General features: G+C 49.4%; 1 protein-coding gene across 1 annotated transcript; it reads left to right on the top strand.

The window, feature by feature from the left end:
* The first annotated feature begins 549 nt into the window (after positions 1-549).
* On the top strand, positions 550-26,827 carry POLRMT (RNA polymerase mitochondrial). Its single transcript, XM_087816576.1, has 21 exons — positions 550-638; positions 1,158-1,256; positions 4,139-4,746; positions 17,932-18,062; positions 18,250-18,442; positions 19,884-20,033; positions 20,325-20,489; positions 20,605-20,775; positions 21,063-21,287; positions 21,561-22,349; positions 22,796-22,918; positions 23,260-23,382; positions 23,672-23,851; positions 24,169-24,255; positions 24,332-24,445; positions 24,544-24,596; positions 24,725-24,823; positions 26,000-26,072; positions 26,255-26,346; positions 26,431-26,489; positions 26,599-26,827. Exons 1-21 carry the CDS (start codon positions 551-553, stop codon positions 26,646-26,648), a joined length of 3,672 nt encoding a protein of 1,223 aa, XP_087672702.1. The 5' UTR covers position 550; the 3' UTR covers positions 26,649-26,827.
* Positions 26,828-27,092: the final 265 nt, after the last annotated feature.

The raw sequence follows: 27,092 nt of genomic DNA, 5'->3' as shown, positions 1-27,092 counted from the left end.
TGTCCCAAACACATCTGTCTGGGGGTCAGGCATATCTGGGCTTTAATTCCAGTCTCCCTAATTAATGTTCACACTGTTACTTTGGTCAACTTGATTTACTTCTCTCAATTCCAGCTTCCTCTACACTAAACTGGGGGTAGTAATAGTTCTTGCCCAAAGATGTTGTTGGATTAATGAAGATTACGAACAGAAATCTCTAAAATGTAGAACGCTGTCCTAATTATTATGCGAGTAGTCCTTAATTTAAAAAAAAAAAAAAAAATCCAGGTTCCGGGTCCTCCCAAAGACGTCTTAAAGTCACCTGTGTTGCCCCAACAACGGCTCGGCCGGCTTTCCCTTGACAGAAGGAAGAGCCAATCAGAAAGCTGTATCTGCGCATGTCCATGCGCCTCCGGGGCCTCGCTACCCCCTGGGAGCTGTGGTTCCGAGGCCGCCCATCCGGCCGCATTGTCCCTTCGCAGCCGCCGTAGGCCATGGAACCACAACTTCCGGCAGGCGCGGGCGGCGCAGGCACCGAGCGGGCGGCTGGTTGGGGCCGCGTGCCGGCGGCATGTCGGCGCTGCGCTGGGGCCGTGGGGCTGCTGGGCTCGGATGGGCCTTGAGGCCCGCGGGCCGCCCCGGCCTCTTGGCCGAGGAAGGTAACACAGGGGAGGGCTGGGGGCGACACTGCGGCCGCTGCCACCCCCAGTCCCCAACACCGGGCCGTGACCTTTGGCTTTTCGGCCCCGAGATCTTGCTACAAACCCAAGACCTTTGCCCTTTGCTCTTCTGGGGAACCCACTGACACGACCCCGCTTTCACTTGTTCTTGGCACACTTTTCTGTCAGGGGTCGGCTGGACGCTTTGACCTTTGTCTCTTGGTTTCTTTTGGTGCCTTTTGACCCCTTTTTTGCTTTCTAGGGCTCTTGACATTTGAACTCTCTGTACCTTTGGTTCGAGAAAATCTTTATCCTCAGTCCTTCACCCCAGTTTTCTTAGCGGGTGGGGTCCCCTTTAACTTTGATCTTTTGGTTTCTTTCCAGTGTGAGACCTGTGAATACTGACAGCTTCCACTGAAAATTTAGGGCTGCTTTGCCCCTGCAGTATCTGTCCACGTGACCCCCTGCCTCCACCCCCCAGGCGCCTGACCCCCTTCAACTTACTCCTCTCTTCCGTAGGGGCCCTGGGTGGCGTATGGGGCTGCAGAAGGAGCTCGTCTGCCAGCCCATGTGAGCAAGACCGCAGGAGGGACTGGGGCCACGCCGAGCTGCTGGAGGGTAAGCCCTAGGCTTGAGGCCTGAAGCCCCTTCATTGTCCCCTCATTGGCCTCTCTGCTGGGGGTCACCTCCCTGGTTTCTCAAAGTGACCCCACAAGAAGGGATGTCAGTCTGTAAAACAGTGTAACTAATGTGATCCTACCTCTCTGGTGGTCCTGGGGGCCCACCATGATAATGAAGCAGTGACCGCTTGTAATTCCCTCCTTTCCCAAACCTACCACTTTGGGTGCTCCCACTTTCCAGACAGCTGACACTTGAAATTGTGGCAGGAGAGACTGGCCCAAGGCCACACAAAGCTGCACCTGCAGAGCCAGGATTAGAACCCTGAACTGATCCATGTTGCCCTGGCTGGGCTTTCTGAGTGGGCACCTGATGGGATTGTTAACTTTAAAAGGCCTTTCAAGGTGAGAGTCAACAAGCACTTATTTGAGACTAGTAAGAATAGCTATTTGGGAGATATTAATTCAGACAGAAACCCAAACTGTTCCAATTAGGAGGCAAAGGGTATTTATAAAAAAGCGAAGGGAAACAATTACATACATAGAAGGAAGGCATTGCTCTTGGTGCAAGTAACATAATGTAGTGATGCTAATTCTATACAACATTTTAATTTTCAGTCCAATAGCCGTCAGCCCAGTAGTAGTAATGATCTGTTTTCTTGTTATCTTTGCAAACATTCTTTGGGATACAAGGTTGCTTAGGCCCAGTCCAAAGGTTGTCTTACCCTATTTTAACATTCCAAGGTTTGAGGCAGGAGATGTGCAAGACAGTGCCTCTGGGATGACAGCTCTGGCTCCATTTTAAAGTGGCTCCATTTATATTCCTAGCCGGTTTGGCTCAGTGGTTAGAGCATCGGCCCTCATATTGAAGGGTCTCAGGTTCAATTCCAGTCAAGGCTGTGTACCTTGGTTTCGGGCTCCATCCCCACAACCAATCGATGTGTCTCTCTCACATCAGTGTTTCTCTCTGTCTCTTTCATTCTCTGAAAATCAATGGAAAACATATCATTGGGTGAGGATTGAAAAAAAAGAATAAAGTGACTCCATTTATTATTATTTTTTTACATGCCCCCCCCTTTAATCCTCACCCGAGGATATTTTTTCCGTTGCTTTTCAGAGAGAGTGGAAAAGGGGCGGGGGGGAACATTGATGTGAAAGAGACACATCACATTGATTGGTTGCCTCTGGTACGGGCCCGACTGGGGCTAGGGATCAAGCCTGCTGCTGAGATACATGCCTTTGATCAGAATTGAACCTGAGACCCTTCAGTCCGCAGGCTGATGCTCTAACTACTGATCCAAACCAGCCAGGGCCAACACTGATCAGTTATTAAAAGCATCATTGGTCTTCCATTGTCACGTAACTCATTTTGGATATGTCATGCCATTGCTGGTTCCTCGTCGCCAGGAAGGCTCATTCCTGGCATGTCATGTCCCATGTAGGAGGAAAAATAGTTTTTTAGGAGCCTCAGGCCATATTTGAGCAATAAGAGCATCTGCCAGAACAGAGGGAGGCTTTGCTGTCATTTTCCCCCCATCATATTTCTTTTTTTTTTTAATCCTCACCTAAGGATATTTTTTCATCACTTTTTCAGAGAGTGGAAGGGAGAGGAAGGGAGAGAAACATCAGTGTGAGAGACACATCCTCTGGTTGCCTTCCGCATGTGCCCTGACCAGGGCTGGGAATCCATCCTGCAACCGAGGTACATGCCCATGGCTGGAATTGAACCTGGGACCCTTCAGTCTGAGGGCTGACTCTCTAACCACTGAGCCAAACCGGCTAGGGCTCCCCCATCATATTTCTTTAAGGATAGTTTTTTTTTGTGTGTGTTTTTTGTTTAGTTTATTGTTTTGTTTATTTTTGTTTAAAATATTACAGATGTCCCTTTTTCTCCCCAATGATCCATTCCACCTCGTCCCATCCTCCTCCCCAGTCCCTCTGCCCACCATTGTCCATGTCCTTGGGTTGTGCATATATGAAGGATAATTTCTTGAGGTGTCTCATATGAAGTCTCATAGACCTCAGTGATCATTTCAAAATGTTGATCAACCATTATCAAAGTGGTATCTTTATAACATCAAGCTGTGCAAAAACAGTGACTTATAACAGCAAAGTTTCTGTAACAAAATACTAAGTCCCTTTTGAAGAATAGATCTGAACCAGGGGCAATACCTGAGAGCAGTCAGCTGAAGATGTTAGAGAACCAAGAGGTGTCAGTGGGCACTGTATTTAATCATTTGGCTTGTGCCTGGATTTTATCTAGTTTCATCTTTATTTTACCAGAGGTATTTTATCCAAGTACAACAGGAGGTACTAACAGAGCAAACCCTACCTTGCTCAACTAGGATATGGTTAAGAACAATTCTATTGTCTGAATTGGCTTACACAAGGGAACTTAAAGATTTTTTTTCTGATTGGCTATTGTTTTGGTGGTAGCTCCAGCAGTTTCCTCTAAGGTTCATGAGTCGATGCTCATCCACTGAACCACGTGCCAGCCAGGTGCATCTGGGTAGATTTTGAGGACAGAGCCCTGGTGGTGTGCTAAGAGAGTGGATGTGGAGGGACAGTGGTATAGACATCCCTGGAGTTGGGGGCTGAGCACCTGGAAGACAGAGCTGTGGAGACAGAGACGTGGAGGGGACACCAGGAGCTTGTATGGGACATTGAGTGCTAGGGGGATCGGGTGAGAGATGCTAAGAGTAGGTGAGTGGGGTACATGTGCCTGGAAGTCTGGGAACGTGTGTGTTGTCAGCGAAAACATAGAAATAGGCCTCAAGAGCAGGTGAGACCAGCCAACTCCTACCTCCTGGCTGGCAGGGTGTCTGGAGAGAGCAGGATTTGAACCAGGTTACCCTGACATCCTTGTCCTTTGCCTCCCCACAGTGCTTGAGGCCAGGGTGCGGCAGCTGCAGGCCGACAATGTTTCGGAGGTGAGGTCAGAGCTGGTGGGTGTGACTCGACTCCCAGAGGTTGGTGGCTCCCAGTCACCCAGGAAGACGCAGGCAGGAAATGAGGGCGCTGCACTGGGGCTCAGTGGTCGCTGGGCGCAAAAGTTGGACAAGGAGAAGCTTGTGATGCAGGAGCGCAAGCAAAAGCTGGAGGCGAACCTGCAGCAGCAGAAGGAGCGGCGGGCCCGCAAACAGCAGCTGCGTGTGGAGCCCCGACTACTGAATAGGCAGCTGGCAGGCTGCCTGCAGCGTTGGGAGCATAGCACCCCCAGGAGCCCCTGGAAGGAGCAGCTGGCCCAGCTGCTACAGGAGGCCCCGAGGAGGCTGAGCTGCAAGGAGGAGAATGGTTCGGTGGACAGGGCCTCCAGGATGCGGCACGAGGGCCAGCAGCAGAGGCTCCTGGCCTTCTTGGAGTGCTGCGTGCTTGTGGACCAGCTGCCCCTTGCCCACCACGTGCTGGTCATGCAGCACAGCAAGTCCCGGCAACAGCGATTGCTCACCCTGCCCATGTACAACATCATCCTGCTTGGTTGGGCTCGCAAGGTGAGTGGGAGGCTAGGTGGGCCAGGGAGAAAGGGTTTGCCACCTGTTACAGGTGGAGGTGAGGCTGGGGGGTGAAATTTGCCTGTAGCAGCACTTAGATTCCTACACTTGTCTGTTAGACCCAAAGTTCAAGTACTTTGTTACTGTTTTAATAATTCTTGTAGGCTTGGTGGATATAAATCTCATGTGGCCCTCAAAAGAAGTTTTGAAAATAACCAAAAAAGAAGGAAGAAATCCTGCTCATGTTTTAGTGCGCTTCCTTCTGGTATGCTAGGCCAGGACAAGGGACACTTGGTGTTTAGGGCAGCTTGCAGACCCTCACCAGGATAATGACTTCCATGCTTTGGGTTTAGTTTGCTCCTTTTCTTTGTTTCCTAAGATGGAATGTTAGGTGATTGTCTCAAGATTCTTCTTTTTGAATACAGGCGTTCATAGCCATGGACTTCTCTCTGGGTGCTGCATTAGCTGGCTCCCATGTCTTTCCCTTTTCTTCATCACCAAGTATTTTCCAATCCCCCTGCAATTCCCTCTTTGACTCTGGCTACTTAGGAGAGTGTTCTTTACATGCAGTTGTAATTCGAGGAACTGCAGGAAAAACTGTTACTGCTTAGGTGACAAAGGAGCCAGTTTTGTGTAGATACACATACCGACAGGTGTGGGAACATCTGTGGTGACTTCAGTGTGCTTGACTGACGTACTAACAGTGAAGCCCAGGAGCAGCCTGGTGACTACTATCTGCATCACTATGATATGACCCGGAGATGCCCAATATTTCCCCAAGTGACAGTCAGCTGGAGTTTTGCTTGCATCCATCATTGTGGGAGGTGTACTCAATTCCTTGAGTTAGCGGAGATGAAGGGGTCGTCCTCCCATCTGAGTCCATGAACCCTCAAGAATCCCCAGCAAAGAGCACTGTGACAGTAGGTTGTGTCTGTGATTATCCTGGACCCATGATGCTGTGTGGGGGCTGCATGGCTTCCTAAGTAATGTTTCTGGGCAGCCAGCATGTGTAGGACAGGGCTTGGTGGTCATGCTACTTACTTCTTTATGAGCCTAAGTTTTCTCATCTGTAAAGTAGGGAACCTTCCAGCTTCTTGGGAGGAGTGAGGGACTGCACCTATGGCTTCCTTCACATGTGTGTAGGAGAAGGATGGAAGGGTACATGAAATTTTAAAATGTGTTTTCACATGGATGATGATACTACTAAAAAATGTTTTTGAAAGGTGGGATAGACTTGCACATTCTAGACCAGTGCAATCCATTAGAAATGTCTTCAGCATTGGAAATTTTTTTTCTCTTTTTGTATTTTGCGTTCCCATCCTCCCTCCCCTTTCCCCTTGGGCAACCATCAGGTTGTTCTCTGTATTTATGGGTCTCTTTCTGTTTTATTCAGTTGTTTTGTTCTTTAGATTCCACATATAAGTTAGATCATACAGTATTTGTTTTTCTTTGTGTGCTTATATCACTTAGCATAATACCCTCTAGGTCTATCCATGTTGTTGCAAATGGCAAGATTTCATTCTTTTTTATGACCAAGTAATATTCCATTATATATATATGTACCACATATTTATCCAGTTATCTATTGATGGACACTTAGGTTGCTTTCATATCTTGGCTATGGTAAATAATGTCGTTATGAACATGGGGGTGCATATGTCTTCTCAAATAGTCTTTGGATTTCTTCAGATAAGTACCCAGAAGTGGAATTGCTGGGTCATAAGGCAGTGCTGTTTTAATATTTGAGGAACCTTCATACTGTAGGCTGCACCAATTTGCAATCTCATCAACAGTGCACGAGCGTTCTTTTTTCTCCAGATCCTCACCAATACTTGTTGTTTGTTGATTTATTGATGATAGCCATTCTGATAGGTATAAGGTGAGATATCATTGTTTTAATGTGCATTTCTCTGATGATTAGTGACATTGAGTATCTTTTCATGTCTATTGGCCATCTGAGTGCCCTCTTTGGAGAAGTGTCTATTCATTTCCTGTGCCAATTTTTTTTAAAAAATATATTTTTATTGATTTCAGAGAGAGAGGAAGGGAGAGGGAGAGATAGATGGAAACATCAATGATGAGAGAGAGTCATTGATTGGCTCCCTCCTGTATGCCCCTGCTGGGGATTAAGCCCACAACCCGGGCATGTGCCCTGATCGGGAATCAAACCATGATCTCCTGGATCATAGGTCAATGCTCCACTGCTGAACCAAACTGGCCGGGCTCTCTGCCAGATTTTTAATTGGATTATTTGTTTTGGGGTGTTAAGTTGTATGAGTTCCGTATGTATTTTGGATATTAACCCATTATTGGATGTATCATTAGCGAATATGTTCTCCCATTTAGTAGGTTCTTTTGTTTTGTTGGTGGTTTCCTTCGCTGTACAAAACCTTTTTAGTTTGATGTAGTTCCATTTCTTTATGTTTTCTTTTGTTTCCTTTGCCCAAGGAGACATATCCAAAAAGATACTGCTAAGATTGATGTTGAAGAGTTTACTGCCTTTGTTGTCTTATAGGAGTTTTATGGTTTTGGGTCTTACATTTACATCTTTAATCCACTTTTAGTTTATTCTTGTATATGGTGTAAGAAAGTGGCCCAGTTTCATTCTTTTGCATGTATGTCCAGTTTTCTTGACACCGTTTATTGAATAGCCTGTCTTTACCCATTTGTATGTTCTTGCCTCCTTTGTCATAGATTAATTAACCATATAGGCATGGGCTTATTTCTGGGTTCTCTATTTTGTTCCACTGATATATGTGTCTTTTTTTATACCAGTACCATGCTGTTTTGATTATTGTAGTTTAATGTCAGTATATATAGCCGCAGGGAAAAGCCTGAGACTGAATATCCGCCGTACTCGGAGGGCAGGCAAAGACTCAAGAAAGAGGCTGCTGCTTCAGTCTGGTGATTAATAGAGTTTATCAAGGGAATTTACATGTTGGGCAGCAGCAAGATTACATGGATATTCCCTGCACCATGTGGCAGGCGCTAGTTTATATAGGGTACGACAGAATAGATGGGGTACCGGGCTGTGACCCCTCCAGATAAGTAGAAAATGCCTTTCATCCTTTTCCAGGGCAGGGCAAGAGCCTGTTCTAGGAACCAGCATGTCTGGTGCATAGGCGATGGGTTGGACAGTCTCCAAGGGGGCTTAGGGGAAGCAGCCTCTGTTCTGGCAGGTCTAGCTGGATCTAGCTTGAAGGTCCAGCTCAAGAGTCTGGCAGCAGTCATGTCAGGAATAGTGTCATCCCTCGTGATCGGCTCTTTCAATCCCCCCCCCGCTCCCTTCCATGAGGTTCCCTGAGTGGTTAGCAAGGGCTTCATTAGCTCGTTTAGTCCCCAGTTGACCACACTGAAGACACAGCCCACAGCAACAATATAGACACATGCAAGAAAAGACAAAATATTAGTAACAACTCTCCTATCATGTCCCCCAGGGCCTGAACCAGTATTCTAACAACTCGCCAAGTCTTGGGGTCAGATCACTCAGGGCGTCTACTTGAGTTGTCATACATATTAACAAAGAAGAGATACTAGATTCACCTGCCATAAAAAACACAACACTCAGTTTGGATGATGCTATAGGTGCCCCTGTAACTGGACACCACAGGGATAGCAGAAGTCCAAGGTCAGAAAGATAAATATTTAGTGGGGACTTGGATTAGTAGGTCTTCTCTTTCTATGAGAATGATGCTTATAGCCTGATCCTTAGATGTTAATGTAGCTGCAGCCTTGGGAACCTGCCCGGCTGTGTGAACCATGCATGTTAGCCGGGGAGGTGGTGCTCTCTGGCATGAGGTGAATAGGAGGAGGAGTATGCCAGACTAGAACCCCTGCATTATCCCTTTCTCAATAGTGTGTGTACCGGTCCATGTATAATGTGTCTCCACAGGTCCTGGCTGCATTAGGATGACAGGGTCCCACTTTAGACTGGGCATTTCAGCCCCACCCAGGGGTGTGAAGTAACCAACCCACCTTGGCAGGATGTTCCATTGCAGATTCCAGTAAATGGCCCCATATTTTAGTGACAGTAGGGCTGGTCCATGGCAAGCATCAGGACTATTGCTGTGTCCTTTGTTTTCCACACCTTTACCGTTTGGGTGCCTCAGTCAGAGTTTCCAGCCTGGTATATGGAGCAACAGGCCCCACAGGCTGGTCATTTAAATATATTAATGCCTAGGAAAGCACCTTTGTCCACCCAGCCAAGGTAGGGTTTTCCAGTTAGTAATTTTATCTGTTGCTTAAGGACCCCATTCTTCCATTCCACCAGCCTAGCTGCTTGTGGGTTATATGGCAGGTGGGCTGTCCATTCAATATCATAGTTTTTTGCCCATTCTTGTACTGATGTACCTTGAAATGTGATGACACCCCCAACCCCGCCCCCCAGTCAGTGTTGTATGAGAGTACCAGACATAGTACTCAGCTTTTCTAGTTCTTTTACAGCAGCAGCCTGATTAGCCTGCCGACATGGGAAGGCCTGAGTTAAACCAAAGGCAGTGTTGGCACACATCAAAGCATATTTGGAACCCCTGCTCAGAGGAGGGGGTCCTATGTAGTCCATTTGCAGTCCCTTGCCAGTTTGGGGATTTCTGTGGCAGTTATCTTAGGCGTTGTCTGGAGCAAAGAGGACAGGATGTAAGTGCATTGCTAGGTCACTGTATTTTAAAGGCAGCCCTGACTCCTTAGTTGTGTGCCATCCTACCCACGCACCACAGTGCCCACTTTTCTGACGACCCCAATCTGTAGTGCCCACTGGTAGGTCAGTTGCTGAAGTGCATATTTCTGCCAAGACATCTGCTTCCTCCTTACCTGGAACTGTAGATACCTTTGGGCAGAGATATGGAAGGTAAGACCTGCCTCAGGCTACTGCAAGTGAGCCCAGATACCTTTCCATGTCTCTGTCCCCATAAAGGTTTGTTCACAATCATTTACTTCTCCACCTCCCACTGTCTAAGCCACACAGTTAGTCTTTTCAGAACAGCCCAGATGTCAGCACACACAGTCAGTGGCCAAGGTTCATACGTGATTACCAACCAGACTGCTCTTAACTCACCCCGTTGTTACTGTGATTTGTTCCTGTTTCCATCCAGATACTATCAGTATGTGTGTGAATGATGATGGCTGTCTAGGTAGACAGATTGCCTCAGCTCGAGCCATTGGTGTACCAGTTCCAGCTGGGATTTCCTCTGTTCCTTCTTTGCAGGTTGCAGGAGCAGACACAGGTTGGAGCAGGGGCACTTGGAGGGTAGCACACCTCTGCTGTAGGTAGGTGTGCCATTTTGTCAGCTCAGGAGTCTGGGCTGTGCAGTGGAGCATGTTGTCTGTCTCCCCCTTGATGGGGAGGAAAGTTTTTACTGTTACTGGCTGTTCTGTCTAGATGTATCTGATCTCTGCCCCTTCCACAGTTGGGACCAAAAGACAAAGGGTACCCTCTCCCTTTGCTTTTTTTTTAAGATTTTTTTTTTTTTTTTTTGAGAGAGAGAGAGAGGAAGGGAGAGGGAGGGAGAAAGAAGCATCAGTGCTAGAGTGAAACATTGATGTTACCTCCTGCAGGCCCCCTACCAGGGATTGAGCCTACAGCCTCAGGTATGTGTCCTGACCAGGAATTGAACCAGCAACCTTTTGGTGCATGGGACAACTCCCAACCAACTGAGCCACGTCGGCCAGGACTCCCTTTGCTGTTTTTGCTATAAAACCCCCTCCCCCAGGCCTTCTGGGGTTACTGAGACATCTAACTTAAATGGCAGTCCTGCTAAGGAAAGTCCAGGAGCTTTAATCTGTTTGACCAGTATTTTTGCTTTCTCAAAGGTAGACTGTTGTTCGGCTCCTCAGTCCCATATATGCCCTTTCTTAACTAGGAGAAGGCTTTGTACTAAATGGGATATAAATTTTCACTAGAACCCCAGATTCCCACAAGAAACTGTACTTCTTTTAGATATTTTGATGTGGGGAAGGCTTGTAATTTCTCAGTGACAGCTTTGGGGACAACACAGATCCTACCTAACCACACAACTTCCAGAAACTTGACTGCGATGCCTGGACCTTGAATTCTCTGCAGATTCACAGCTCATCCTTTCTGTTGTAGGTGATCCCAGTAAAGTCTGCAAGGTTCTCAGTAGCAGAGGCAAATCTTCACAGGTTAACATTATGTCATCGATTTAATGAGTTTATTTCACAGGCGTCAGGAAGCAAAACAGTGACCAGTCCCAAGCCACCATTCTTTGACATGGTGGCTAGGTTCGTAGCCTTGAAGGAACACTTGAAAGAATACTCCAGGTGGGAAACATTTTCTAACAGTCTCTCTGTCACTGAGGGCATCAGCCTTGATTTGGGAATATGAGTGGCAGTTGAATAAAGTCTAGCTTAAACACACTACAGTGCATGAAGGAAAGCAAACTCAGAAAAATGGGGCTTGCCAGGGAGCCTGGAAGAACCAAGCAGCCATCATGCATTTTTTCAGAGCCCTGATTATTTGTTCAATTTACAGCCATTGTTTACCCATCTTAGTTTCTCTGATTCAGGAGCAGACTGCTGCCATGCTACAAGGACATCAAGATGGCAAAAGTCTGGCAGTGAGGGGCCTTTTTTTTTTTTAAATCCTTGCCTGAGGACATGCTTTTTTCATCAGTTCTAGAAAGAGAGGAAGGGAGAGGGAGAGAGAGGAAAACATTGAGGTGAGAGGTAAACATCGATCGGCTGCCACCTGTACACACTGGGGGTCCAACCTGTGACCCTTTAGTGAATAGGACCACGCTCTAACCACTGAGCAACACTGGTCAGGGGAGGAGCCATTTTTGCTGAAGCATAATGGACTTCATCCACATGTGCCACAACTACATACCCAAGTTTAGTCCTGTTAGTGCGTGCCTCAATTCTGATGATAGACATCCTATGCCAGGAAGGACATCTCAGATTTCCAGGAATTTCACATAATTTCTAGAACACTTATAAATTACACTTATACAAATACAACACAAAGAAGGTTTAATATTATTTATTTGATAGTGCTTCCCAAATAAGCCCAATTGCTAGTAAAATTTAACTCTTACTATTAAGATTCAGATTTCTTAAGTAATCGAGGACCTGGTTAAGACAATATAAAACATATAAAATTATTTTGATAAATCAGAGGATTTTTGCACTTTGGCAAAAAACTTTTTGCATAATCTTATTAGGATCAGACCAGTATTACAGGAGACTTTTTATTTTACTTTAATTTATTTAATTTTTTTTTTTAATCCTCACCTGAGGATATTTTTTTCCATTGCTTTCCAGAGAGTGGAAGGGAGGGAGGAAGAGAGGGGGAGAGAGAGAAAGAGAAAGAGAAAGAGAGAGAGAGAAACATAGATGTGAGAGAGATACATCAATTGGTTGCCTCCTGCACGTGTCCCAACTGGGGCCAGAGATCGAGCCTGCAACTGAGGTACGTGCCCTTGGCCGCAGTTGAACCCAGGCACTTCAGTCTGCAGGCTGATGCTCTAACCACTGAGCCAAACTGGCTAGGGCTACAGGAGACTTTTAGCATGGAGAGGGAAATGAAACTCTAATTTTGCATGAGCTTACTTTTGATTTGATATTTAAATTCATGTACTGAATAAAATTCATTCTAATCTTAGCTAGTTCCTTCTCCACAAACCTACAACTTTCTTTTTTCCCTTGTAGTTTATCTCACTCATTCAGAAATAGCCAGCCTTATTTTAGGACAAAACCACTTTCCTTTAATTCCCTCAAAAATGTATTTCCATTCCTTATACCTTCTATTTGCAAAAACATATCTATTAATTTTTTTCATCTTAATTAGAATTCTTAATCCTTAGTTTTCAGTAAAAATAGAGGTTTCCAAGAAGGAAACAAAAGTAGGTGAACCTATGTCCAGTAATTAATGTTTCGGTATTTTTTCTTACTTGGAACTATATTTCTGAGAATTTTAGAATAGCCAGTCCGTACAAGTGCTTGTTTATTGTTAAATCAATTAAATTGAGCATTTTAAAACAAGTTAGCAATACCATCCCAAGGAAGAAAATATCACACAATACAGCACATGTGTAGATACATGTAAACATACAGACGCAGAGACCTCACAGCTTCCATAAACAAGTGGGGTCTGTTCTTCACAACTCAGACCTAGTCTTGAGACTGCATGGTTTCCCCCAGACCTGCAGATTGCCTGAACCATAGATACTGTGTCCCACCATGGGATGAGTGTCTTGTACCATGTTCTGGAGGCTGTCTGCAAAATCTGTTTCCATTCCTACTGTAGAGGTGGTACAGTCAGGCCCCTGAAACACCGGGGTGTAGATCACTTGGTACTTGACCAGAGCTCTAAGGATCTGCTGTACTTCTGTAGACTCCCATGGCTATCCTTGCCCAGGATGGTCTCCGTCATCTGACGAGGCTGCCCTGCAGGGCAGAATGAATCAATCTGCAAGGGAGTTGGTGTGATGACTTACTCAGGCACTGTGTAGCTGCTCATGATGCGCAGTGATGCTCCTCCTCTGCTTCCTGCCAGGTTATAGAATTGCCCTCCCCCGGAGTCCCACAGCTGCATGAGCCAGGCAGGAACACTCTGTTTTTTTGCTGAAACTTGGCACAACCCTGGCTTAGCCACAAGTGCTTAGACCTTAGACTGTGTGAGCCTGCATTCTCCTAGTTTGACAAAGTGACAAGCCAAGGTTTCCAGCTATTGCCTTGCCCTTCACCTATTATCAGCCAGTCCCGATGCTAACAGAGTTGTGGACAGCCTGACATCCTTTTTCTAGTTTCACTTCTTCCCCTAGTTTTCTACCCTTCTACCTCCAACTAGGTGTCAATGGCCAGCTACACCACCCATAAGAGAGGCCAGCCCACAACTGTGGCCCTGCGTGCCCCTTCCTTGCTGGTGTATAATGAGTACTTCTTTAAACACATAAGGCCAGCTGACATCTTCAGGGCATCCCTGTATTCATGTGGTTTCTAGCATATATACCTCCCCTCCCCACATGGGAGTTGATGGCCAGCCTGGGATTTCCTGCAGGGATGCCTCTTTCCCAAACTCTATTTCTTCAGTGTTCTGGCTAGCTCACCAATTGTCAGTACATGCAGACCCAGGGAAAAGCCCTGAGACTGGAAATCTACCTCCATACGTGGAGGACAGGTTAAGACCCAAGAAATAGGGTGCCACTCCAGTCTGGTAATTAATAGAGTTTATGCCCGGCCGGGAGTGGCTCAGCGGTTGAGCATCGACCTAGGATCCAGGAGATCGGGGTTTGATTCCCGGTCAGGGCACATGCCCGGGTTGCGGGCTAGGCAGCCGATCAATGACTGTCTCATCATTGATGTTTCTATCTCTCTCTATCCCCCTCCTTTCCTCTCTCTGAAATCAATAAAGATATGTTTTTTAAAAAAAAAGTTTATTAAGGGAACTTGCATGTGAGGTGTGTCTTGGGCAGTGGCAAGATGATGTGGATTTCTTCTGCACTATGTGGCAGGTACTAAGTGGTTATATAGGACAGGGAGGATGGGTGGAGTACCTGGGACATGACCTCTCCCAGATAAGGGAAAAATGCCTTACATCCTTGCCAGCGCAGGGCGAGGGCCTGTCCCAGGAACCAGCACATCTGGGACACAAATGCATAAGGCCAGCTGGCATCTTCTGGGCATTCCCATACTCACACAGCATCTAACTTACAGGCCACTTCTCAGCACATGGGGATCAGACAGTCTCTGTGGGGGTTTATGGGAAGCAGTCTCTATTCAGCTCTGATCTAACTGGATGTACTCAAGGGTCATGGAACAGCCCCTCCATAATTCATAGTATAATTTGATATCAGAGAGCATGATACCTTGTACTTTGTTGTTTTTCAAAATTTCTTTGGCTATTTGGGGGTGTTTTGTGGTTTCACATAAATTTTAGGATAAGTTCTAATTCTTAGAAGAATGGCATTGGTTGTTTTTTTTAAACCAAACTTGATTTATTTTTAAAAGATATGTTTTTATTCATTTCAGAGAGTGATGGAAACATTAATGATGAGAGAGAATCATCAGTTGGCTGCCTCCTGCACATCCACTACTGGGAATCAAGCCCGCAGCCTGGGCATGTGCCCTGACCAGGAATTGAACTGGCCACCTCCTGGTGCATGAGTCTATGCTCAACCACTAAGCCACACCAGCTGGGCCATAGTATTCTTTAATGATTCTTTGTATTTCTGTGGTGTCAGTTGAAACTTCTTCAGTTATGATTTTATTTATTTGGACTCTGATCTTAACTATTTCCCTCCTGTTTACTTTGTTGTTTTTTAAAGATATATTTTTATTAATTTCAGAGAGAGGAAGGGAGAGGGAGAGAGAAAGATAGGAACATCAATTATGAGAGTCATTGGTTAGCTGCCTCCTGCATGGCCTCCGGCTGGGGATCGAGCCTGCAACTCAGGTATGTGCCCCTCACCAAAAATTGAACTTGAGACGCTTTGGTGTGCGGGCCGATGCTCTAACCACTTCACCATACTGGCCAGGGCTTTAGGTTGTTTCTATAGTTCTCCTCTGCTGTTTTCTAATGATTTTTTCCCTTGTGGTTTGCTGTTTTTCTTTAGTGTTTTATTTGGGTTCCTTTCTCTTTATTCTTTGTATACTTTTGTAGGTTTTGGTTTGTGGTTACCATGAAGTTTATACATATCATTCTATATCTATAGTAGTCTATTTTAAGCTGATAGGCATTTAAGTTTGAATATATTCTATAAGGACATTTTTACCCTCCCACACACACTTTTTTTTTTTTTAAATAGACTTTATTTTATTTATTTTTTAATATGTTTTTATTGATTTTTAGAGAGACACACATACACTTTATGTTTTTGATATTGTGTTGTAGATATACTTGTGTATCTGACTACATATTGTAGTTTGAGTTTGATATATTTTTTTAACTTGTAGTAGCTTTTTAAAGGCTTGATTTGCTGTATTTATTAAATGTTTGATTCTATCTGTGAGATTTTTTTCCTTTCTCATTTCTCGTTATGACCTTTCTTCTCTGCCTAAAGAAGACCCTTTAACATTTTTTGTAAAACTGATTTAAGGGTGATGATTGCCTTTAGTTATCTCTCCCTCAATTCTGAAACATAACTTTGCTGGATAAATTATTCTAGGTTGTAGGCTTCTTTCTCTCAGCACTTTAAGAATGTCCTGCCAGTCTGTTCTGTCCTGTAACATTGCTGCTGAGAAATCAGCTGAAAGCCTTATGGAGTTTCCTTTATATGTAACTCATCGTTTTCCTATTACTTCCTTCAAGATTGTCTGTCTTTAACTTTTGCCATTTTAACTACAGTATGTCCTGGTATGGGTCTCTTTGGGTTCATCTTGTTCAGAACTCTGCTTCCTGGACTTGGATGTCTGTTTCCTTTCCCAGGTTAGGAAGGTTTTCAGCCATTATTTCTTTAAGTTCCTGTTCCTTCCTTTCTTCTTCTGGGGTCTCTATAATGTGAATGAGTGCTTGGTGTTATCCCAGAATTCCCTTAAACTATTCTCTTTGTTTTATATACTTTTTTCTTTCTGCTGTTCTGATTGGTTGATTTCCACTAGTTTGTTTTTCTGTGTTAGCTAGTCTGCTATTGATTCCTTCTGTGTTTTCATTTCAGCATTATATTCTTCAGGTTTACTTGGCTCTTTCTTATACTTTGTAACTCTTTGTTGAAGTTCTCCCTAAGTTCCTCTATTCCATTCAAGTTTGGTTAGCATCTTTATGACCATTTCTTTAAATTTTTAATCAAATTACTTATCTCCATTTCTTTAGGGTTTCTTTTTATCCTGAAAACTTTTTGTGTTTTTCCATTTGAGAAATATTCTGTCTTTTTATTTTTTAAAGATTATTATTATTTTATTATTTATTGATTTGAGAGAGAGAGAGGAAGAGAAACATCAGTTTGTTGTTTCACTTATTTATGCATCCATTGGTTGCTTCTTTTATGTGCCCTGACCAGAGATTGAACCCGCAACCTTGACACAGTGGGACTGTGCTCTAACCAACTGAGCTATGTGGCCAGGGCTTATCTTTTCATTTTGTTTGACTTCCATATTTGTTTATATGAATTAGAGAGAAAATAGCTCTCCCAGTGGCCTGATGAAAAAGTGGCCTGATATAGAAGCAGACTCTGTATAGGCTGTGTATACTGGGTGGTGTTGGGAAGTCAATAGGCATCCAGGGTCAGTGGCCTACCGAGCGACAGCGTCCTTAGGTTGGGAGGCCAGGTGGATGTAGTGATGTCCTACTTTCCCTTTGCTCCAAGGCAGAAGGCTCTGGGGAGTGTAGCTGGGAACCACTGTGGTAACCTCCATGGCCCTGTGGAGGTGGAGGGGACATGTACAATGATGCTGAAGGCTCCTCAGCCCAGAGGGCTCCTGTGGCCCCCAGGCTTCTCTGTTCATCTCTTTCTCATGTTTGTTGTCAGAAGCTGTTCATTCAGTCCTCAGTTGTCTCACAGGAATAACTGTTGTCTGTGCACGGGTATATTTGAGTTTGGAATGGGAGGGGGCAAGTTCCGCACTGACCCGTCTCAGACCCCCTATGGAAATGTTTTTTTCTACATCAGCCAGTGTAGCTACTGAGCACTTGAAGAACTAAATATTTAAGTGAAATTTAAACTAAATGACTGTGTGTGGCTCATGGCTGTGGAATTGGGCAGCCAGTTACAGGTACAGTACAGCCACGCTCAGAGGGAAGGCAATAGCTGTCTCCAACTGGTAATACAACTTTCATGCTGGGAAACGGGAAAGGAAGCAAATGAAACCCAAAGCAGGTGTTCAGGGGAAAATACAAAGACCATGACAGAAAAGAGACATACCTGAAAACCAGCATACCTGAAAGTGGGTCCTCTGAAAGGGTAGTAGAACTTGAGGAACTTCTTGCAGCTCGGTGACTTGGAAAAGGGTCCCTTTTCAGCTGCCCTGAAATTGTGCATGTTCATATCCACAGAACCAAAAAGTATTAATCCCCCTCCCCCCGCTACCTAAGCTTCCTTTGTGACCCAGCCATGATTTTACTACTATGCTAGCATTTCTTTTGCACACAGAAACATCAGATGGGCCATCTGTTTGCTGAGTTCACCACTCCCGACTAGTGGCCCTTTCCAGCCTGATCCTGTGACTTGCAGAGAGGGGTCTCTGGGGGTGGCAGGCTGGGCCACTTCAGACCTTATCCTGCCTTGGTCTCCTCAGGGCTCCTTCAAAGAGCTGGTTTATGTGTTCTTCATGATGAAAGATGCCGGCCTCGCCCCAGACCTGCTGTCGTATGCGGCTGCCCTGCAGTGCATGGGGCGGCTGAACCAGGATGCCAGCACTATCCAAAGGTAGATGGATGTTGGGGTGGTCCTGCCAGGAACACAGCGACTTGTTGGGCCTGGAAGGGTGGCTTGGCCTGCTTTGGGAGCCAGGACTCCTGCACCACCTGATGGCCTCCTTGTGCTGAGACCTCTAGAATGGTTGGGGGTGGCTCGGTGAGTTGGGGGTTCACCACCCACCATGTATCCACTATAGGTGTCTAAAGCAGATGGCCCAGGATGGACTGCAGCTGCAGGAGCTCTTCACGAGCTTATCACTGTGCAAGGAGGACCAGGCTGCACTCCTGAAGGCTGTGCGCAAGGCTGAGCCCACCTTTATACCTCCGCAGCCACCCCTCCCCTCGTTTGAGGTCAACACCTCCCCACTGCTCAGGGAGATCTACGACACGGTGAGCCTAAGTCTGTAGGTGGGGTCCTATCACATGCCGGATGAGCAAGGGTAATCCTGTCCCTATGGGGGAACCAGGAGCCTCAGCCCTCCCTTTATTTCTTCTCACTGAGCCACCTGCATCTCTGGGACTCCCTCTCTGCTCCTCGAAGGTTGAACAACTCGAGTTGGCAAGCTCCTGGCCCCCAGTAGGGCCATCACCCTGAAGCTGGAAGGTCCCAGAAGGAGGAAAGGCCCACCATATGCACTCCGGGCACCACAGTGGTCACTGTCCCACTTGAGGCTCAGCTGTAGGCTAAACACAGGAGTGGTAGCAGAGCTGGGTATAACTCCCCTGGGAGGAGTCAGTCTAAAGCATCAGGGGACAGCGGGTGGGGCAAGACCACAGCACTGCTTCCCAGGACAGAGGACAGCACTGAGGGTGGGTAGCCGCCCAGATGCCTTGGGGTTTTGTTTTTATTGGGATGTAATAAAAACCAACCATACAGCTAACCTTTTAAAGCATAATTCATTATTTTTTTAGTAGGTTTACTTCTAATTCCAGAACATTTGCTCACCCCAAAAATAAGTCCCAACCCCTGGCAACCACTAACCCACCTCCCATCTCTGTGGGTTTGCCTGTTCTGGACATTTCATATAAATGGAATCATACATTGTGTGGCATTTTGTGTCTGGCTTCTCTCACTGAGCATCATGTTTTCAAGGCTCATCCACGTTGTAGCGAGTGTCAATGCTATACTCCTTTTCATGGCTGAGTAATACAGGGTGGGGCAAAAGTAGGTTTACAGTTGTTTATATGGAAAACTATACTAATTAATAAATAATAACATAAGAATGAAATCTGTGTTTTGTGTACTCTCGCTTATAAACCTACTTTTGCCCCACCCTGTATTCTAGTATGTGGATGGACACATTGTGTTTATCCATTCATTAGCTGATGGTCGCTTGAGTTGTGTCCACTTTTTGGCTGTCCTGAGTCATGCTGCTGTGGTTGTGCATATGTAAGTGTTTGTGTGGACCTATGTTTTTGATTCTCAGCATGTTGGATTTTGTTATTTTTAATTTATTTTGGGGTGGGTCACACATTCAGGCAGTTCCAAGTTTAAAAAGCAAAGTGCGATTTCCAGGGACTAGAACTGCCTTCCTGGGCTGTCCAGCACCCAGCTCAGTGAGGCTGGGCAAATGCAGAGCTTTTTGTTTTTAAACTAGTGTAGCTATTTTTCATGCTGTTCTGCACCAGCCTTTTCCCTGTGATGTGTAGGATGGATGATTTTCAGGAGACTTGGAGAAATGGATGTGATTCTGCAAGGGTAGGAGTTCTGAGCAGCACAGGCTGGGCAACTGCTCTCCTCTACCTTGGGTGTGGAGGAATTGCCTATGAGAGACACAGGTCTGGAGAGCAGGCACCCGGAGCCTCACCACCTGCCTGTCCCCACCGGTAGGACCACCCTGTGTCCTATCCAAGGCAGCACCTGCCCTTGAAGAAACTGAAGGACCTGTTCCAGCAGCAGCTTAGTGTGGAGATGGCCACCACTGTCACTGTGGACTCAGTGGAGAAGGCCCCGTCACTGACCAAGGAGGTCCTGCTAGCGGTAAGGGGCCCAGGTGTGCTCAGGTTCCTGCTTGGCTGAACAAGGCATCCCCTGGTCTGGGCGTGCTGCCTGCTGTGCCACAGATTCTTCTCCCCACCCTGCAGCTATCCTGTCCTCCTTCCCTTTTACTGAGCTGGGGGCATCATGTACCCTCCCACTGATGGAGAAGAGTGCTCAGCAGCTACTTGGTTCACCTTGGCACGACCCTCTGGTGGACTCCTCCCTGGGGCCTGTGAGCACTGGGCCCATTGGTCACTGTGGTGATGCTGTGTCTGTCCCCCGCCCCCACAGCGAAAGACCCTACAGGAGCTACGCACCTGTTGGGAGGCGGAGTTGTGCCTGGCTCTACGACAGACCAAGGCCAGAGAGGCCCATGCTGCCCGTGAGGGCCGCCCCTCGCTCTTCCCCTACCTGTGCCTGCTCAGTGAGGAGGAGCTTGCACAGCTGCTGCTGCAGGTGGGCAGTGGATGTGTGGGGTGGGGAGAGGCCCGTGTGTGTGCAGGGGTGGGAAATGGGGGATGGGTAGAGTGTTAGCACCTATGGGGCAAGGGGCTCATGGCACCACCCCCAGACCTTGCAGGTGCTGTCCCCACAGGGAGAGTCGCTCCTCTCCCTGGCACAACAGCTGGGCATGCGCATATTCAACCGACACGTGGTGCAGAGGAAGCAGCTCAGTGATGAGGTACAGGAACTGCAGCAGCGCTATTTCAAGTACCTACACATGCTGGCATCTGACACGCAGGTAAGGTTTGGAGGGGGCTGAAAGGAGCTGCTCCTGGGCCTGGGATCTTGGGGCTCTTTAGGGCTAGGGAGCCTAGGTGGGTTTCCAGGTGAGGAAACAAGCCCCTAGAGGAAGTCACATCCCTATTCCCCTCCCTCCCACCCTGGGGCAGTTGAATTTGCCCCCAGGCCCTGCCACTTCCTGGCTGCCCCCCAGCCTATTTCCTCATCTGTAATTTTCCACCTGTGGGGGTGGCTGAGAGTGTACAGCTCTGCGCCCAGACCCATGACCCATGATGCTACTCACAGGTGGTGGTGTCCCGCCTGCCACGGCAGCATTGGGAGGCACTGGGGGCACCTGAGGCCCCCCAAGAGCAGCCCTGGCCCTTGACTGTGGTGGTGCAGCTCGGCAAACAGCTGGCTGAAGTGCTGGTACAGACAGTGAAGATGCCTGGCCACCTGGCACAGCACCAGGGCTCCCGCAAGCTCATTCCTGTGCTCTACCATGTGTACTCCTTCCGGAGCTTCCGCCAGGTAAACTGATGTGAAACTGACTTCTGGACCTAGAGAACCCTCCCCTGTCTCCAGTGGCAGAAGACATTTAGAGTATGGGGGTCTGAGATGAGGCTAGGGGCTCAGGGTGGCTTGGGAACTTCTGGGCCATGGTGGGGTACTGTTGAAATCCTGCTGGGATCATGGCCTGATCTCAGGATAAGGGCTTTTGATGGGACCTTGGGACCCTTTGCCTGCTGCTTGCCTTTTGGGCAGTTGACTTCCTTGATCAGTGTTTACCCATCCCACTGCCAGATTGGGATCCTGAAGCCACACCCAGCCTTCATGCAGCTGCTGGAAACTGCGGCCGAGCGCACAATGACCTTTGAGGCAGCAGAAGTGCCCATGCTGTGCCCGCCACTGCCCTGGACTTCACCACACTCAGGTGCTTTCCTGCTGAGCCCCACTAAGCTAATGCGCTCTGTTGAGGGTACCACACAGCATCAGCGCCTTTTGGAGGGCTGCCCACCCACTGAGCTGCATGGCGCCCTGGACGCCCTCACCCAGCTGGGCAACTGCGCCTGGCGTGTCAATGGGCGTGTGTTGGACCTGGTGCTGACCCTCTTCAATGCCAAGGGCTGCCCCCGCCTGGGCGTTCCGGCCCCTGCCTCTGAGGCTCCCCGCCCACCTGAGTGCCACCTGCCAACCAGTGCCTCACCGGAACGCAAGGCTGAGCTGCGGAGGGAGCTGGCCCGCTGCCTGAAGGTGGCCCGGGAGATGCACAGTCTGCGGACCGATGCACTCTACCGCCTCTCATTGGCCCAGCACCTGCGGCACCGTGTCTTCTGGCTGCCTCACAACATGGACTTCCGAGGACGCACCTATCCCTGCCCGCCCCACTTCAACCACCTAGGCAGTGACCTGGCACGTGCCCTGCTAGAGTTTGCCCAGGGCCGACCCCTTGGTCCCCATGGCCTTGACTGGCTCAAGATCCACTTGGTCAATCTCACTGGGCTCAAGAAGCGTGAGTCGTTGCAGGCACGCCTGGCCTTTGCTGATGAGATGATGAACGATATCCTGGACTCGGCTGACCAACCCATGATGGTAAGAGTGGCCACGGCCCTTCTCCCTCTGTTTGTGTCTCCTGGCCTGCCCTCCACTCTTGCTCCAGCCACCTCAGCATCCACCTGGGAAGCCCTCTAGGCACCCCCACCTCCAGGCCAAAATCAGTAACTCCAGCCCCCTGAGTCTTCCCCTTAGGACAAATTTTTTTTCTGGCCTTTCCCTCTGCCCTAGCCCATCAGCAGCTCTTCCACCTCCCGCTCCATGGTACCCCTCTTTCTATCCCCATCCCGTGGCTGCTTACTCAGGGCTGGGTCCAGTCTCTCTTCCTGGCCCATCACTCCTGTCCTCACCCCGCTGTCCCAGGGACTCTGTCTCAGTCTCCTTGTGACCTCATCACCTGGGCCAGCCCAGCTCCCATCCATGCTCAGGAAGCCCCATCCCACTGACCCCAGCATAGCCTCACCAAACACACTATCCTTCTGCAGGGCAAGAAGTGGTGGATGGAGGCAGATGAGCCATGGCAAACCCTGGCCTGCTGCATGGAGATTGCTCAGGCTGTGCGTGCCCCCAACCCCACCGCTTATATCTCCCATTTTCCCGTTCACCAGGTGAGTTGGTGGGGACCCTCTTGTGGAGATGGGCTATCCAAAGTTGTCTCAGGCCTGAGGTTCCACAGAACAGTGTGGGTGTCTAGCTAGTGTCTTTGTGTGCGGGCCAGCCCCAGTGGATTCAGCTGGGCTTGTACTGTGGCCTCATGCAGGCACATTCCCTGCCTCATGTGCCTCAGTTTCCTCTTTGTGGCAAGGTAACAACACCTGCCCCTAAGCATTGGGGTCCAGCAAGCTGGTGATAGGAGCAGAGTGGTGGGGAAGCACAGAGCTGTGGTTCATTGCCAGGGACACTCTTGCTAGCCCTGCCCAGACCCCTCACCATCTCTTCCTCGGCCTAGGATGGCTCCTGTAATGGCTTACAACACTATGCTGCTCTGGGCCGGGACAGTGTGGGGGCTGCCTCCGTCAACCTAGTGCCCTCAGATGTGCCGCAGGATGTGTACAGCAGTGTAGCCGCACAGGTGGGCACCATGGCCCCCTAACCTGTTCTCATCCCCAAGGCCCACCTGGGGTCTCTGTCCTGTAAATACCTATGTGTTGCCAACCCCATGGCCATGGCCTCTCCTGTCGTATATGATGTGACTGGGCAGTCAGGGTAGGCTTCCCAGGGGAGGCAGTCAGATGGGGGAACTGTGATGCCAATGCAGAAGGGGCCTCATGGGAGTGCTGCTGGGTAGGGTGGGTGAGCCCAGACAGGGACACAGGCAGAGGATCCTTGGGCCTGCCTACTGACTGCCAGCACCTGCCCAGGTGGAGGTGTTCCGCAGACAGGACGCTGAGCGGGGTGTGCAGGTGGCCCAAGTTTTGGAGGGCTTCATCAGCCGCAAAGTGGTCAAGCAGACGGTGATGACTGTGGTGTATGGGGTCACCCGCTATGGGGGCCGCCTGCAGATCGAGAAGCGCCTCCGGGAGCTCAGCAACTTCCCCCAGGTGTGCAGTTTCACCCCAAATCAGCTTCCCCTGAACAATCAGCTTCTGGGCAGCAGGCAGCTCTGAGGGAGGGGCTTGTTTCCCCCCACTGTGGGATGAGGGGGTATGGAGGGCAGGACCCATAGGAGCAAGCTATCTTCTTGGGCTTCTGGGCCTTGGTTTCTTTGCCTGAAAAATGGGGGTGTGGACTTCAGGAATCTGGGAGAGCCCTGTGAGATCCCCCTGGACCCCCTGGTCCTGGGCTGTGGGGGTGGGCATGGAGGCTGCCCCTCCCCTCCAAGCTTGCCCCACCATTTCTGTGTCCCACCTATCCCCAGGAGTTCGTGTGGCAGGCTTCTCACTACCTTGTGCGCCAGGTGTTCAATAGTCTTCAGGAGATGTTCTCAGGTACCCGGGCCATCCAGGTGCGTACTCCTCCTCCCTTCCCCAGCGTGACTTCCCAGGCTGGGTCCCACCCTGAGCCTGTTCCCATTCCTGCAGCGCTGGCTGACCGAGAGCGCCCGTCTCATTGCTCGAACTGGCTTGGCAGTGGAGTGGGTCACACCCCTGGGCATCCCCATCATCCAGCCCTACCACCACGACTCCAAGGTGTCGGTACGTCCACCCCCACCCACCTCCATGCCCACCTCCACCTGCACCCCAGTGCCAGGGCAGGCTTCATGCCCCATTTCCTTCCCATCCCAACCCTACAGATCAATGGAGGGATCCAGAGCCTCTCCTTCAGCAACAGTGGGGACACCAGCCAGTGAGTGTGGAGGAGGGGGGTAGCTGGGTGAGGACTGAGGGGTTGCTGGACCAGGGGATGCCACCTAGGTCAGGCCATGGTAGAGGTACTGGGTTCTCTACCTGAGCATACCCCACCCCCACACACAGGAAGCCCAACACACTGAAGCAGAAGAATGGTTTCCCACCCAACTTCATCCACTCTCTGGACTCCTCACACATGATGCTTACAGCCCTGCACTGCTACAGGTAGGCCCTGCATCTGCACAGCACACATTCATTATGCATCTGTAGGCAGGCCCAGTGATGGGGACATGGTGAAGACCCTCATAGTGTGGGAGACAGGTTGTGAAGCCAATTCCTATAGGTGGGGGTTGAGGCAGAGACCTACAGCAGGCAGGGAACCTAGGCATGTGAGTCTTGGACCTGGTGCCGAGATCACTGTGCAAGCACATGTAATGGCCCTGGGACAGCAAGGTCTGAGTGATAGGGAAATGCTGGGCCACAGAGAGAAGGGGTGGTTCATCTGAGTGTAAAGCTGGCCCTGGAGGGTCCCTGTGACCCTATCCATTCAGGTGTGTGCAGGCACACACTGCATGGCCAGTTCTAGGAGGCTGGATGTTGTCCTGTCAGATGCATGCGCCTTGTAGCAGCTGGCAGAACCTTTTGGTTTTCTGTCCTGAGCCCCTGAGTTTTCTGCAGTGAGCCTTGGATGATGGGGCAGGTGTATAGACAGTTCTGTTAGAAATGACTGTTAACGCCCTGGCTGGCATGGCTCAGTTGGTTGGAGCATCCTGTGTACATACCTGGGTTGCAGGTTTGATCCTTGTCAGGGCAACAGATCAGTGTTTCTCTCTCTCTCTCAAATCAATTTTTTTAAAAAAAAGAAATGACCATTAACATGGGGGGTTGGCAGGGCTGAGCTGAGGGGTCAGGGGAGAATTCTGTGCTCCCATCTGCGCCTTGTGCATTGCATGGGGACCCTTGGGATGAAGCCTTGTGGTGGGTGGTGGAGGTGGTGAGGATATTTTTTCCGTTGATTTTTAGAGAGAGTGTAAGGGAGCGGGGAGGGAAGAGAAGAGAAACATCAATGTGAGACACATCAATTAGTTGCCTCCCGAAGGCACCCAGGGATCAAACCTGCAACCTAGGTACGTGCCCTTGACTGGGAATTGAACCTGACCCTTAGGTGTGCGGGCCAACACTCCAACCACTGAGTCATGCTGGCCAGGGCTAAAATGTGAACTTTTTATCTGCACATTGAGGGGACAGTTGCTAAGTGTGCAGGAATGGCGGGACATGAAGAGGGAGGACGGTGGTGTACATCTCTGGGCTCTGAGCCACCCAGTCTAGTGGTCAGGAGCTGGGCCCTGAGTGGACCGAGAAGGCTGGCCCCTCCTCATGGGAGCCCCTCCTCTGCTGCAGGAAGGGCCTGACCTTTGTCTCCGTGCATGACTGTTTTTGGACCCATGCAGCTGATGTCGCCATCATGAATCAGGTGCCCGCCATGCCCCACCCACCTAAGAGTGGACACCCCTGGTCCCATGTGGGACCTGGAACCCCCCAGCCTCAGTCTGGCTTTTGGTCCCAGTACCCATCCAGGTGTCGGGGCGGGGGGTGGTAACCCCATCCCTCAGGCCCTCGCTTCCAGCTCCTGACTTGTGCTCCTCCCTCCTCAAGGTGTGCCGTGAGCAGTTCGTCCGCCTGCACAGCCAGCCCATCCTACATGACCTGTCCAGGTTTCTGGTAGAGCGGTTCTGCTCTGGCCCCAGGTGAGACACCCCACCCTCAGGGTAGTTTCCACCACTCTCCCCATCCTTCCTGGGCCTCACTCCCCACCCTGCTCTCCACATCAGGTCCATGAATGCCCGAGTCACCAGGTTGCAGGACATGCTACTTTCCGTACCCAAGACAGGTAGGGCCTGTGAGCAGGGAGGGGTGTCCTAACTGCTAGTGGGGGCTGGGCCTTCCCGGGCCGCCCATCCCAGGACCAGCGTTCATGGTTTTGCTGCTCTGTTCCACAGGGACCTTCGACCTGGAGCAGGTAAAGCACTCAACGTACTTCTTCAGCTGATGCAGGCCCACTGGGCTGTCCCCCAGGCCCTCTGTACCATAGTGTAAATAAAGTTCTGTTGCTACCCAGGGGAGCTCTGCCTTCTGCAGGGAGAGGGTGTGTACCACCCTGCCACCAGTGGGCTCCCAGCAAGCAGATGCCGGCAGGCTGGGCGCCAATGCTGTCGTTTATTGCGCGGAATGGGGGTGTGGAGGTTAGTGGGACGTGGGGGGCGTGGTGGGAGCATTGCTGCCTCGGCTAGTCAGTACATTCATCACGAAGGCGGGGAATCCCCAGCCTTGCCCCCACACCCAGGCGCAGCCAGGACTGCCGGCCCCCGGGCGCCGGGTGCGGGGGCTGCTGCGTGTGCCCGCTCCAGGGAGGTCACCGCGGGGCGCGCACGGACGGGGGCGGGGCCGGTTATTGCATGAGTGCGATGGGGGCAGCAGGGAAGCCGGCAGGCCA

This window comes from Miniopterus natalensis, chromosome 4 (genome assembly GCF_054644295.1).
Source record: "Miniopterus natalensis isolate mMinNat1 chromosome 4, mMinNat1.hap1, whole genome shotgun sequence".
Taxonomy (NCBI): Eukaryota; Metazoa; Chordata; class Mammalia; order Chiroptera; family Miniopteridae; genus Miniopterus; species Miniopterus natalensis.
This window is presented reverse-complemented; position numbering and strand designations above follow the sequence as displayed.